Source organism: Labeo rohita, chromosome 7 (assembly GCF_022985175.1).
Source record: "Labeo rohita strain BAU-BD-2019 chromosome 7, IGBB_LRoh.1.0, whole genome shotgun sequence".
NCBI lineage: Eukaryota > Metazoa > Chordata > Actinopteri > Cypriniformes > Cyprinidae > Labeo > Labeo rohita.
The window spans coordinates 28,059,158-28,074,745 of NC_066875.1; the positions used below are offsets into that span (position 1 = coordinate 28,059,158).

At 36.5% G+C, this 15,588-nt stretch overlaps 1 protein-coding gene across 1 annotated transcript; it reads left to right on the forward strand.

Annotated features, from left to right (window-relative positions):
• Positions 1–309: 309 nt before the first annotated feature.
• lpcat2 (lysophosphatidylcholine acyltransferase 2) lies at positions 310–11,474 on the forward strand. The gene is given in 15 exon segments (XM_051116134.1): positions 310–657; positions 1,731–1,873; positions 2,566–2,686; positions 2,688–2,784; positions 3,068–3,180; positions 3,841–3,901; positions 4,676–4,734; positions 5,011–5,045; positions 5,493–5,547; positions 5,730–5,812; positions 6,355–6,480; positions 6,966–7,119; positions 7,331–7,429; positions 7,777–7,918; positions 10,180–11,474. Coding segments are annotated over 15 exon segments (1,587 nt in total). The 5' UTR covers positions 310–546; the 3' UTR covers positions 10,368–11,474.
• Positions 11,475–15,588: the final 4,114 nt, after the last annotated feature.

The window sequence follows — 15,588 nt, forward strand, 5'->3', positions numbered from 1 at the left end:
GCTGAGTGCCTGTCCGAACCCGTTTGTTCAGAATAGACTCAAATGAGTGATTCATTCTCGGGGCAAGCAAATGTTTCCCAGCCTTCATTACACAATAACGCATAAGTAAGATTTCATAATGGCCTGCGACGCCACTCGCATAAGCTGTAAACCTGTAGAGAATAAGACCGAGGACACCTTTAGCTCGGAGTGGCAACTAAGGGCTAATAGGATTACGTCCGCAAGAGGTGGAGTGTAAACACATAGGCTTTGTCTCAAAACCAACTGAGCTGCCTAGCTACATAACGTTATAGAACATAATAAGCGCATTTCGAGTCAGCCAGTGCACGCACACAAACTCGTCTTTGCCTCCTGACATCCTCCTGGGATGCCCAAAGTTGCAGCACACGCCTATGATCTAGTTAGGTAGCTCACTTGATTGTGAAACACATCCGCAGACCGCTAGAACTAGAGTCATGTGTGAGGTGGTGCTTGTGGTATGTAAAGAGGAAGCGCTTCGTTGACAGGGGTTTGGACACACGAAGACGCTGCCTGTGATGAGTGAAGATGCCTCTGCAGAGAGTATTCGCGCTGCCCAGACAGCATTCCCTCCTGCTGCCCGCCGTCATCAACCCATTTGTGCACGACCTTACGTTAACCAAAGCCGATAAAATCAAAGTGAGTCCTGCTCTCAATTTATGACATGCCTGTCAATACTATTCTTCACTTAAGTCATTCAGTTCTTTATCGTATACGTTTATCCACATTAAATTTGATTTGCCTAACGATTCCCTCTAATCTGCTTATTGCCTGATCTATTTTACTTCCTCCGTTAGTCTTGAACATTTTTACAATAACTTGGGGAGCATGGTTGAATAGGAAACAAAACTAGCAAATCCTGTCAACAAAATGTAGAAATTGATTGCAGAATGATGTTGTTACTTTGATGTTACAGTTTTACCATTTTGTAATAAGAGAAAAACAGAGAACGCAGTTCACGACATGTGGTAGAGAGAATGTTATACATATTCTGGTTAGAAATATTTGTTTTAAAATTGGTTAATAAGATGTTTTTTTACTACAGTATCCAATAGGGCATTATTGTATGGTTTTAATTGTGAAAACACGGTCAAGATCTCTGACACTATGTATTTAAAACTAGATAGTTTACAGGTCAGTGTTTCTCATGTGATTCATGTTCCTCAGTAAAAGCATAGAAATGTATTTATTAATTAATTTATTTTCTTTTTATTTATTTTTAGGATTTTTAAAAGTGTATGTTCTTCAATAAAAGCATACAGTTGTATTTATTTATTTATATTTAGGATTTTATTTTAGATTAGTGTTTTTGTTTTTTTTTTGTTTTTTGTTTTTTTATTTATACTACATGGCAGTTGAATACTTGAATTTGATTGGCTGACAATTTTTTAAGATTATTTTCAGGGAAAGGCATGGCTCAAATAGTTCCAAGCAGGTCTCGACTGCATTAGGTATCCCCATAATACTTGTAAGTCATCCTGCAGCCATGGATGGAAGTTGTGCTGGGTTATTTGCATGTTAGACAGGTCTCTGTTGTTTTATGCTGCTACATTTTTTTGTAGTTATTCTTATGTTACACTTGAAGGTAGTTATAATTTGTTTTATACGTAATTATTTTTTCTCTTCAAACCAGTTATATAACAGTCTGTCTCTTAAAAGGTATATTTGACATATATGTGTGTCGTTTTTTTTTCTTATGTGTCTGTGTCTAGTGTTTTCTTCAAGGAATCATCCTTGTGCCACTCCGTGGCGTTTTCTTGCTTCTCGTTCTCATGGTCATGTGGCCGGTTTCGGTCATGATAACATTCAGACAGCCTCTGAAAGGAGCAGTGGAGCCCATGACTGGCTGGAGAAGGTAAATGGAAAATAGAACCCAGTTCACTCATGTCACACACAGATACGCGCCACCTCTTACATTTCATTACAAGACTAAAATACACCTTTTTAGGTGCACTTTATTTTAAGCTACTATCTCTCGTGGCCTACTAACTAACTTGACAGCTAGCACATTAAACCTTACAGACAGTGTTGCCTCTTCTGATTTTGTCTTAGTTCCTCATTTGTACCTTTTGCTCCATGCTAAAAAAGATTTGTTAAACATAAGCTGATAGTCATTTGTCACTTTTATACGTGTTTGTTTTCTCTGTGTTAATAATAGATGTGAGAGTTGGCGATGTAAAATTTGTGGTTTGCGTATCAGCCATTACTCATATTTGCTGCATTACAGAGCAGTTCCGTTCAGTTTAATTCATGCTTTCTGTCAAACAGGCCACATGGTTTCTCGCAAAACAGCTCATTTTGCTGTATCTCGTTTCTTCTCAGACTGACCACACTGATCAGATTAATTAAGTCCTAGCGTAGGAAATAGCACAGATGTTGGAGGGATGTGGTTATTCTCTTAACTGATGCAACAACATGCTGATCTGATACCCTATGAGAAGCCATTACAGCGAGCCTTTTGAGTATATGTGTGCATCTTTCATTATGTTGGACTAACTGATGTCATTGCCCAGTATGATTCGTCATGTTTTGTGTGTTTGTGGGCAGCTTCATGCACAAAAGAGTCATGACCTTTCTAGGCCGGTTGTATTTCTTCGGCATGGGCTTCAGGGTGGTGGTGAAGGGGAAGCAGGCCAGCAGTCTAGAGGCCCCCATTCTAGCTGTGGCCCCCCCACTCTTCCTTCTTTGACGCCATTGCCTGTATTGAAGCTGGTCTTCCCTCAACTGTATCCCGTTCGGAGTCCCTGGAAGCACCAATCTTTGGCAGTATGGATATTTGCATCAATATCAGTCTACACAAAAACAAAGTCTACTACCAAGTGATTTCATAATGTGTTCCAGTAGTTTTTGAATATGTATGCTTTGTTTATCAGTTTGATTTCAACAAACTGATAACAACAAACAAAGCAGAATGAAACCAGGGCAGACAAAAAAAAAAGAAAGAAAAAAAAAGTGAAATATCCATTTTTGATGTTGTGTTATTATGACTATTATCATTACTTAGCATTCACTTATTCTTAAATGGGTAAAATGATATTATGTTCCCCAGGGTTTTTGCGCTGTGTGCAGCCCGTGCTTGTTTCGCGGAAAGATCCAGACTCCCGTAGAAACACCATCCTTGAGATTGAGCGGAGAGCAAAGTCAGGCGGACACTGGCCACAGGTAAGTGTCTCCACTTGTAGCATCCTAAAGGTCTCAACAGCACACATTTGCTTGATTACATTATGCATGTAAGGTTATGCTGTCTCATTCCAAATTTTAATTTATTTATTTTTTTAATTTATTTATTTTTTATTTTATTTCTTATGTGACTTTAAAATGGTCAAAAATAAAACCATGTTTTTTTAAAAAAAAATTAAATAAATATACCTCCACTATATACACCACAAATTTGCTTGATTACATTATGCATGAAAGGTTGTCCATATATTTTGCCATATATATAGGTTGTCTCCAATATTTTATTTTATTTTATTTTTATTAAAAAAAAATTATATGTGACTTTAAAATGGTCAAAAATGAAACCATGTTTAAAAAAGGTTAAATAAATATACCTTTTCACAATTTCACAACGTAAAACAAACAAGCTAAGTGCATTCCAACTCCCAACTTTTGAAAGCAGGAAATTACTCTTAGACCTGTACTTCCCCAGCTAGAATAAAGGATGTCCGGTTCCTAAACAATGCTTTGTGTCAACATTCTGGATGTTTAATTAGTTTTACTGTTTTATTATGAAGTGTGATTTGTGAGTGAACTTAAATCACCATTAAAGCTATGATACCACTGAAAATATCACTGTTGTTATTTATTTATTTATTTTAGGTGCTGATTTTTCCTGAAGGAACATGTACGAACAGATCATGTCTCATTACTTTTAAACAAGGTTAGCAGATTTTATTTTTGTTTGTTTGTTATATAGAAAGGTTAATTATAATATGGACACTATAATAATGCTGTTAAGATCTGGTTGAGATGTTACAGATGCAGTGAAGTTACATATTTAGTGTGTTGCAGCAAAAGCCTGTAATTCAGTAGATAATGAAGGGTGTGTATGAACGGCGCCATATGAAAATTTTGTTATCTGTTATCAGATAACACATTTTCGTATGCAAATATATACAAGATAAACTATCGTGGTATTAGGGGTTTACAAAGCCTACAGTTTGTTTTGACATACTAAAGAAAGTAAAATGAGGACTGCTGAAACCAGCAAAACCTGCAGCACATGAAAGAGAGAGAGTGTTGTGTGTATGAATAGGTATTATCCACACCAATCAGACTTTATCCTTATGAGTCTGTGACATTTATTTAAATATATTTCACAAAAGTCTGTTTGCAGTAGGCTTCAATAATTTACTAGGTCAGAGTGATATTTATTGTTGTATTATATAAGACCTATAGATTATTTTCTACATTCAGGTCATATCATTAGGACAGTGTTTGCTTCATGGCTAATCATCGATTGTCCACTTGAGAACCAGTCAAATATGTAGGGCATGGTGTGATCAATGAGGTGTCAGACAGGGATTTAACTGCATTCTGTAGCATATGACTTCATAAAGAAAACAGATGGGTCTGTGAGCAGTAGCTACAAAGTCAAAAAGAACAAAGAAAATGAATGAAAGATGCTTATGTGCTATTTTCTTTACCTCCATAGGTGCCTTTGTCCCAGGAGTCCCAGTACAGCCTGTTCTGGTCAAATATCCAAATAAGTTGGTCAGTATGAATTTAACAGAACCCCTATACTTTTGCTATGATGCCTTTTTGCTGGCAAACGCAAACAAAGTGGAGTAACACAATTGTAAACATATGTATAAATAGCCAAGTAGAGAGTGCTATTGTAGACCATAAAATTAGCAAACTAAAGCACAGGTCAAAGCAAACTAAAGACTTTGCAAGTCAGTCAGTTGAACTCTTATATAATCTGCAGCTCTTGCAAGAATAGCTAATTTCTTTCATTCTTACAAATGTTTGTCTTTTTAATACTTACAGGACACAGTCACATGGACGTGGCAGGGCCCAGAATCGTAAGTAATAATAAACATAATCAAAGCCTAAAGTATATACACAACTGATGAAATGCTTTCACAGTTAGGGCTTTTCCAATCAGTGTCACAGCAAAAAGCCACACTCCAGGATTGAATATGATGTTGCAACGAACACTCTTTGATGAGCCCACATAGATGTTTCATTGGTTTAGTGGCATTTAAGATAAAACATGTAGAGCTAAATTTTATATTCAGATAAAAAAGGACAACAGCATGCTGTCTGACTAAATTCTCATCTTCCTCCTTTCACACTGAGACATCTCTGTATGTGTAGTGTTGCAGATCGCTTTGTAAGATAAGCTTGGTCTTGAGACCCTTTTGTAGTATGTTACACAAGAAATGCAGTTGCACAGTCATGCATATAAAGAGAGCAATGCTTCCTGAAATGCTGTTGGTTTGGAACCTCACCACCAGTTCCTGTTTTAGGGCCAGACTACTGCTGCTCACACTCTGTCAGCTCTATACTACAGTGGAGGTTGAGGTATGTAAGAAACATTGTGTACTATTTCATGATAATATGCTCTGATTTCTGTACCTTTGATAAAGATACATGTCAGAAAAAAAGCTGAAAAGAATGACAAACTTAATCTCACATGATGTATGCTGTAGCTTATCTCCAATAAGTTGAAACATATATTAACCTGTATATGTATTGTGTTTTAGTTTCTGCCCCCTCATGTTCCTACTGAGATGGAGAAAAAGTGTCCTATCAAGTTTGCTCAGTCAGTGAGAGCTGTGATGGCTGAGTAAGCAGGACTTGTTGCTATTTATTCTGCCATGTCATTATGATATGTGACCCTGGACCACAAAACCAGTCTTAGGTCGCTGGGGTATATTTGTAGCAATAGCCAAAAATACATTGTATGGGTCAAAATGATTGATTTTTCTTTTATGGCAAAAATCACTGGGAAATTAAGTAAAGATCATGTTCCATGAAGATATTTTGTAAAACTCCTACTGTAAATATATGAAAACATAATTTTTGATTAGTAATATACATTGTTAAGAACTTTATTTGGACAACTTTAAGGGCAATTTTTAAATATTTCGATTTTTTTTGCACCCTCAGATTCCAGATTTTCAAATAGTACCAAGTATTGTCCTATCCAAACAAACCATATATCAATGGACAGCTTATTTATTCAGCTTTCAGGTTTCATGTATAAACCCTTATGACTGGTTTTGTGATCCAGGGTCACATATTATATTTAATGGATATTTATAATGTGCGCACAATAGACTATTTCAGTGTCAATAATTGTATCACAACTTCTCTCTCTGTAACTAGGTCTTTGGGCCTGCCGGTTACAGACCACACTTACGAGGATTGTCGTCTGATGATTGCAGCTGGAGAACTGACCCTGCCTATGGAGGCAGGTCTTGTGGAGTTTACCAAGATCAGCAGGAAACTGGAGTATGACTGTTTAAATGATAAAAATACATATCCTTGGTATTAGTAAAAGATTTTGAGACTGGTAGCCCACATAACACATTATTTAAAGGGATAGCTCAGCAAAAAAATGAAAATTCTGTCATTAATTACTCACCCTAATGTCATTCCAAGTCTTGGTTCATTTTTGAAACACAAGTTATTATTCTCATAGCTTCATAAAATTAAGATTGAACCACTGATGTCACATGCACTATTTTATCAATGCCCTTACTACCTTTCTGGGCCTTGAACGTGGTAGTTGCATTGCTGTCTATGCAGGGTCAGAAAGCTCTCAGATTTCATCAAAAATATCTTAATTTGTATTCTGAAGATGAATGAAGGTCTCACGGGTTTGGAATGATATGAGGCTGAGTAATTAATGACAGAATTTAAATTTTGGGGTAAATTTGTCCCTATAAGCTTATTGTAGTTTAAGCTTAAAATCTCTGTTTCTGTTGTAAATTCAGATTGAAATGGGACAATGTGAAGAAGGAATTGGAGAGTTTTGCCAACATAGCCTGTTCTTGCAAAGGAGGCAGGATCACGATTGACGAGTTTGCCAGCTTTCTCAAAATACCTGTCAGCCCAGCTCTACAGGAGCTCTTCACTCTGTTTGACAGGGTGAGTGTGTCCATAACTAACCACATTGGAAAAGAGCACTACTTTGATCCAGAAAATAAGATTAATGTATAAGATACTCTCAGATATCCGTTTTAAAATCTGCTTTATTTTCAGTCTTTGTACTTTAAAAACAGTGGTACTGAATGTATCAAACGGCATTATATTTTATTCAAACTGTGACCTGTTTGAAGCATATGTTTTCTCTTTATAGGATGGCGATGGCACCATCGATTTCAGAGAGTATGTCATTGGTGTCACAGTTCTGTGCCACCCAGCTAATAATGAGGAAGTCATTCAGACTGCTTTTAAGGTGATGATATCGCAGATATCAATCTTTGTTATTGTGAAAAAATTGAGTTCTCAGAATGTGATTGTGCAAAAATTAAAAGAAGATTTAATCCAATAAAGATTTAAAGAAGATATTGCGTGGTGTGGTTGCGAAGGTAAACCATGTAGGCACTGAAGCGTCAGTGGTTGTTAACACCTCAAGGCGGTTTACAAAAACTAATTTCGAACTTGACAAAAAGAAACAAGTCAATAGTAGAACATTACTATGTGGGGCTACAACTGTGTAATTAATTGTCAGACAAAATTTAATGTGTATATATATAAAATATGAGATGAATGTTTAACTGTGTCTGTGAATTCTTTCCACAGCTGTTCGACATTGATGAGGACAACTGTATCACACAAGAGGAGTTTAGCGGTTTGCTACGTTCTGCTCTTGGAGTATGTGATCTTGATGTCAACAGCCTCTTCAAAGAAATCGATGCAGATGGATCAGGACACATAACTTATGGTATGTATGCCAGCTGTTCATTCAGAGAATACTTGCAATCATTTTGAAAATACTTTTTTCAACCATGAAAGTTAGCAAACAAATACCATACTATTATAACTGCTACTATAATAACCAAGTGTGCTGTGGCCTGGTATGATAATGACCTTTTTTTGATATTTGGTTTGTTTTTTAATATTTGTACATAGACACAAAATTCACAGGAACTGTAGCAGTGGTTGTCAAGTTTGGCTTTTTTTTTCTTTTTTTTTTTGAAAGTTGTGAAACCACATTTTTGCTTGTGAGGCTGCACCGAACTGCACATGTTTTTTTTTGAAGGATTAGTTCACTTCCAGAACAAAAATATACGGATAATTTACTCACATCCAAGATGTTCATGTCTTTTTTTCTTCAGTCGTAATGAAATTATGGTGCCCACGAGTTTGAACTTCCAAAATGCAGCTTGAAAGGACTCTAAACGATCCCAGATGATGAAGATGGGTCTTATCTAGCGAAGCAATCGTTTATATACTTTTTAACCGCAAATGCTCATCTGCTCTAGCTCTGTGATGCGGATGCATACTCTGTGCACTCCAATTCAAGACAGTTAGGTTATGTCGAAAAACTCCCATCTCATTTTCTCCTCCAACTTCAAAATCATCCTACATTACTGCATAAGTACCAACAAAGTGTTTACAAAGTGAACGTGCAAAAAAAGTCAAACTTCCTTTACAAAAAAAAAGGTAAAACAGTGTTGTAGGAAATGATATGGGAGTTTTTTGACATGCCCTAACTGTCATGAACCAGAGTGCACAGAGTATGCATGTGCATTGCAGAGCTAGACAAGATGAGCATTTGTGGTTAAAAAGTATATAAATTGTAATTAAACCAATTGTTTCACTAGATAAGACCCTTCTTCCTTGGCTGGGATTGTTTAGAGCCCTTTGAAGCTGCATTTAAACTGCATTTTGGAAGTTCAAACTCGTCGGCACCATAGAAGTCCATAGAAGTGGAGAAAATTCCTGAAATGTTTTTCTCAAAAAAAAAAAAAAAAAATTCTTTACGACTGAAGAAAGAAAGACATAGACATCTTGGATGACAAGGGGGTGAGTACATTATCTGTAATATTTTGTTCTAGAAGTGAACTAATCCTTTAAGTTAATTACTCATAGCTGAATTGCATTAAATTAACATCATAATTTTTACTAAACTTGATCTTATTGATTTGAAAATATATTTAGGCATAATTTTTAATACAACTGCTCAGTGAGGACTTTACAAAGTGTAGGACGTTACAGATATTACAGTAATATTTTCCTGTGAAGCTGCATTTAAAACATGGATTTAACTTGACAATATAGGGAGTATCACAGCCCAAATTCCTTAATACAGGTCATTTTGTGTCATGATTTAACTTGTTTGATTTGAACCTTGACTTTGGGTTATCTGTTGCATCCAATCAACAGGCAAGAACTAACAGATTTCTTACTCTTGTTTTTTTAAAAAATGTTTACAAGTCCAACAAAAGTTTCCACAATAATTTAAGGTATTAAAAGAGCATCACCCAGAGGCCTGAGGCTTTTTCTGTCCATAAAAGCATAATGGTTAGCACAACGTGATTTCTATACTGTGTATGTAAACGCCTTGGAAAATATTCGTTTGTAGAATCATGAACATTTACGAGTGAAGGCTTGTGGTTGTTTGTCTAATCTATGAGTTGTCATGAATCATGATGCTGACTGGTCTTTTATATTACTTGCAGGAAGTTTTCATGAAGTGTGAGTTTATTTTAGGCAATCTACTGTATATATTGGATATAGTGTTCCAAATTAAAGTGATAGTACACCCAAAAATGAAAATTCTGTAATTAATTACTCGCCTCAAGACCTTTGTTCATCTTTTTCAAACACAAATTAAGATATTTCTGATGAAATCAGAACTTTCTGCTTAGACAGCAATGCAACTGACACATCGGCCTTGAATGTGGTAGTTGCATTGCTGTCTGTGCAGGGTCAGAAAGCTTTCTGATTTCATCAGAAATATCTTAATTTGTGTTCAGAAGATGAACGAAGGTCTTACGGGTTTGGAACAACATGAGGATTACTAATTAATGACAGAATTTAGATTTTTGGGTGAACTATCCCTTTAAATCAGGTATGTTTTCACACAATGTCTAATATAAATATGCTATTTAGCACAGCATAAGTGCTTTTCTTGATTAGTTTGCTCTCTTTTGAGTAACTTAATCTGTAGTAACCTTCCTGTTTCCATTTGTCTCTCAGATGAGTTTCGTTCCTTCGCTCTCACCCACCCGGAGTACGCCAAACTCTTCACCACCTACATTGAGCTACAGCGTTACCAGGGTCTCCAGGGGGAGGATTTAGATTTTGAAGCCAGTTTGTCTAACTGTTGTATTGCTTCTCATAATAACCACCATGAGGACAGTACCTCTGATAAGAAAGATGACTGACAGCATGCAGCCATAAGGTTCATATCCTGCCATGACATTTGAACACATGCCTTTAGCTTGGGCGGAAGTTTTTTTGTGCGCAACCATGTGCTCTGTCAGCAGTTTTCTGTGTACACCACCAAGTATTTCAATGGTTTATTTAAAGGCTTTCAGGTCAGTGTTTACTGAGTGTTAACATATATAGACATTCTAAAACACTTATTATTCTGACGCAGCTAAAAAGTGTATTACTCTACACCCTTCAGCTTTTAGACATGAAGCTTGTAGTCCCAACTTAATTTTATGTAATAAAACATATTATATGGTTATATCTAATTTGAAAATATATTTTCTGATTACATTGGAAATCATGTGCTTTCTTTTTTTTTTTGTTTGTTTGTTTGTTTAATTAGTATTTTACAAATAAGATTCTTATACAAGTACAAAGTTTTCTTTTTCTTATTTATTTTCTTTTATATTTCCTTTTTTCTTTTCTGCTCAGGGATGTTGGTACAGAAAGTGAATTGTAATCAAAGGTTTTGCTTTGCATCTTGTTTTTATTTGCATTCCCATTGAGGGGAGATGTTGCTGAGTTAGCGTTCTGTCCCTGCTGCTTGTTCAGACTAATACTCTGTTGCATCCACTGAAAATAGGCCAATTTGTGAGCAAACAGGCAACACAACACGCCCACAGTAGCATGCACCAGAGGGCTTGGCTCCAAATTATCCCACTGCAGTGGTATTTATTTAGCAATGCAAGTTGCAATTATGATTTTGTTAACACAGCAAAGTTAGCTTTTTTTGCAATTAAAACAATCCTTTGAATTTTAACTAGTATTTGTTGTCCCTTTTATGTTTGAGTGCATGAACACTTGTTAGAAGAGTTTGTACACTCTCGTGAATTATCAGGAGACACAGAAGAAAAACTGCTGATTAGCAGTCTGCTAATAAATACTTTCATACTAAAAACCTCCACTAGGTGACAGCAACTCCTAGTATATACAGTAAGCTGATCGTCTACATAAACCGCTCCTTATTTTTAAAGAAATCATTCCAAATGTCACTGAGAGAGTGGATATGTTTCAGAATGCGTGTGTACAAAATTAAAAATAATAAAATTAGAAATCTACTTTGTCACTTTACTGTGGTCACTTGGTTTCACTTCCTGTGCTGTTCCTCAGCCCTGTTCCAGGGCAGCATGAGCCTTTGCAGTCTGAGTTCACATTTTGATGACGTAATGTCACATAGACTGTCAGATAGAAGTATGCGGTATAGTCAGCATCAGTGCAGGCTCAGAAAACTATGCATAGAGTCCATTTACCATTGTGAGAAACCCTGTCCCTGTGTTCAAAAGCTTAGGCAGTTGACTTGTTGCCTCACTGGCCTATCGGGCAATGACTTCGCAGGCAGCATTTGTGCATGTGGGCACCAAAATTGAACAGGCTTCTGAGACAGCATCATTTTTTATGATAACTATTTTTCTCTTGATAACAAAACAGAAAGAGCTAATTATGTATTTATTTACTGAGTACAAAGATTTACAAATTTCTTGCCATAAATAAAATCAGTAGTTCAAAATGTTTAAAAACATATGCTAAGTTCTGTCATGAAACTTTAGATGGTGCAGGCTGATGGGTCCTTAAAGAAGTTCACTTCCAGAACAAAATGTTACAGATAATTTACTCACCCCCTTGTCATCCAAGATGTTCATGTCTTTCTTTCTTCAGTCGTAAAAAGAAATGTTTTTGAAGAAAACATTTCAGGATTTCTTTCCATATAATGGACTGATATGGTGATATCTGTACATTTTTGTCCTGGAATTGAACTTCTCCTTTAATACAAAGTCATATTTGCAGCATTAAACTACTTGACACAAGGTGATTGGTTTGTTTCATACGCAGCCAGTGAGCTTGCTGCTTTACATTTAAATGCCTGGTTAGCATTCACTAGAGCATTTCGCAGCATGCTTTCGGAGTTCCTCTGAAACCCTCCACCTCCCCAGCTCTACCTGTATTGATCCACCACGGGTCATTTTGTCTGCTATTTGTGCAGCAGCAGTATGTCTTAAAAGAGTCAATAATTGTTTTTGTTTTTTGTTTTTTTTGCACTGTCCTCTGTGGTCCACTTATAATGTTATCATGATTTTTACATCAAAAACATCAACATTTAGAATTAATAGACTATCCTGTTTTGACCCACTTCATCAGAACGCTGTTTGAATAGGCATGGCGGATTGTAGACTCGAAAGTAAACGCCCACTGCTATGACTGGCTAAAAGTTGTGTATGTTTGACAGCCTACACCCTTCACAGATGTATGCTGCTGTGATTTAGGTTAAAAATGCATAAATACTCAGTACATATCAAAGCAATACTAACCATGTAACAAAAACAGTTACTCAAACTTGTGTAGTGCAACATTACTGTTGGATCCAATATGGTCAGCAATGCATCGTACTTTAGTTTCAATCTTTCTGAAAATCCTCTGTCGAACTGTGCCTTATTTGTAAATGACTCTGCAGAAACATGAAGTGAACAAAGGACCAAGTTCTTACTGATGTGGTCTGGATTGTCATTAAAAATAAAGTTAAACCACTCTTTCCTAATGTTGGGATCAGAATGAAGGCAATACAAAGTCTGTGTTTTTCCACAACTTGGCAGTTCACAGTGTCGTCTTGTCCTTGGAGCCGTTTTTATAGTTTGATTTCTAGACCTGCATTTCCCTTTCTCGTTATTTACACTATGTGTGCGAATCGGTGGGCGTGGCTAAACAGGCAGTGATCTTTTTCTGTGGAGGCGGTGTTTAGCCACGCTATTACATCATAAAATGCCACATTCCACAACCTGTCGTTTTGGTTAGCTTCAGTATAAGCTGTTTTTAGACTAACAAGAAAGTTTTGAGTTCTGAAACATACAGGATATTGTATAATGACCTCTTATATGTCAAACAATCAAGGTAATTTTGATTTCTCAGTTCATTACCCCTTTAAATGGCAGTAGCAAGTTCCTGTACTTGTTCTGCAGCATAATCTCCAACAACAGCGGCAATTCAGCAGCATAGCAGATCTATTCCACCAAGACCAAATACTTTAACATTGTCATATCCATTACCATGCTAAAATCTTCAGAGAGTTGTCACAACAGAAATACATTTACACACAAACAGACCACCAACTACAACTTTTAGACACCATTTTATTTTTTAGCTCCACTGTCACAGAATCAAGCGCATAGGATTGTGGATATCATGGGCAGTGAAGGATGAATCTGTGCTGACAGTGTAGGATAAAATATCTGACCTTGTTAATATTACAAAGGAGGATCAGAAACAATTTCATCGTTAAGCGGTTTCTATAATGTACCTTGTGTTGTGCTGAGCTGCAGTATATCAAAACCAAGTCAATCAGTGAGCGTACTCAGCGAGTGCTTTTGTCAATATAATATCATCAGAGGGCAGGTCAGGGATGATGATATGATGATGTCTTATGAGAAGCTAATGTTCTCTCTCTCTCATCTGATACAGCAGGATGAAGGATGGGATTGCAGTCACTTCATTAAAGTCCTGCTGCTCCACACGCTGTGATAGCCAGCTGTGATTTCCACCGTCAATTTGTTTTAACCTTTTCAAACATGAGGGGGGCATTTCATTTTAATCACAATTGATGAGATTGCATGGAATCAATTAAGTCACAACGCTGTTACTGTTTCTTTCTCTCCATCTCTCGCTCTCTCCGTGTCCGTCTTTCCTGCTCTCCCTTCTTTTGCTCACAGTATTGCAGCATTCATTTTTATTTCAGCCTGAGGTGAGTCTGCCTAGTCAAATTGTGGACGATCAGCACAAGTAATCGGGTTTTATTTGCACAACACCAAACAAGAGTTAGCTGTTAGGGCTTTGGCGGGGCGGTCTGTGCTGGAACAGATGAGGGGGCTGATCGGGGGCTCGTCTGAAAAGGTCAGTGCCGACAGGCTACACTGCTAATTGACGGGTTGCAAAATAGCTGCAAATCACAGATCCTTCACTCCCATTGCATGTGTAGACAATGTATACAGCAAATACTTTTCCCTTAGAAGGAGATGTACAGCATATTGCATCTTTTCCCTTTCTTTTCTCTCCCTAGACTTTAGCTTTTATTTGCCTTGTCAAATGTCAGAATGGGGCTTTAAATCACTGTTTTATTGTTTTCATTTCTGTCTCTCTCTGTTTTCTTTCATTTCGAGCCATCATGCCCACAGAGCAGGAGGTCCTGACCTTGGCAAGAAGCATCTTAAAGTTCCTCTTAGTGAGAGCACATATAAAACAAGCATTAAACTTGCGCTAACCGCTGGATGAATTCATGCCGATGTACTCGAGTCTATTCTCTCAGACAGGACAAGCACAGAACATCATTCAATTTCATGCATATCATCACCACACCTGCTCTTGTTTTTGCATGACATGTAGTATGTTATTCATAAAAAGATGATGCAATATAGTGCACAGTGCACTGGTGTTAAGGCGTAGAGATTGTGAAGTAGATTCCTTGTGATAGGTTTATTAGTACTTATAAAGCACATATTCTGCATGACCATATTCTACATCTCTAATCCTACACAATACCTAAACTTAGCAACTACTTTACTACCGACTATTAAGCAGCAAATTATAGTTAAATGAGGCAAAAGTCATAGTTAATGGTTTGTTAATAGCGACAATTGGACCTTAAAGTGTGACAGATCACAAATAGAGTAGAAACAGTAATGTTGTGATATTATTACAATGTGAACAGTTTTCTATTTTAATATATTTCACAGGGTAATTTACTTCTGTGATAGCACAGCTAAGTTTGCAGCAGGCATTACTCCAGTCTTCAGTGTCACATGATATACTACAATAAAATGCAATACAATATTTATTTATAAAGCACATTCAGAAGCCACTGAGGTTGACCAAAATGCTGTACAGAATAGAATAAAATTACAAAAAATAAAATAAAAATAATGATCCTTCAGAAATAATTCTAATATGCTCATTTGGAGCTTAAGAAACATTTTTTAATATCTTAGTTGAAAACAATTGTGCTCCTTAATATTTTTTTTGTAGAAACCATGATATTTTTCACACAATTCTTTAATGTATAGAAAGTTCAGAAAAGCTGCATTTATTTAAAATTTATTAGAATTATGTCTTGTGTAAAGTTACAGCTTTTAAACTGTTATTATGAGTCACAATGTGACAAGAATTACATTATTGATGGGTAACACTTTA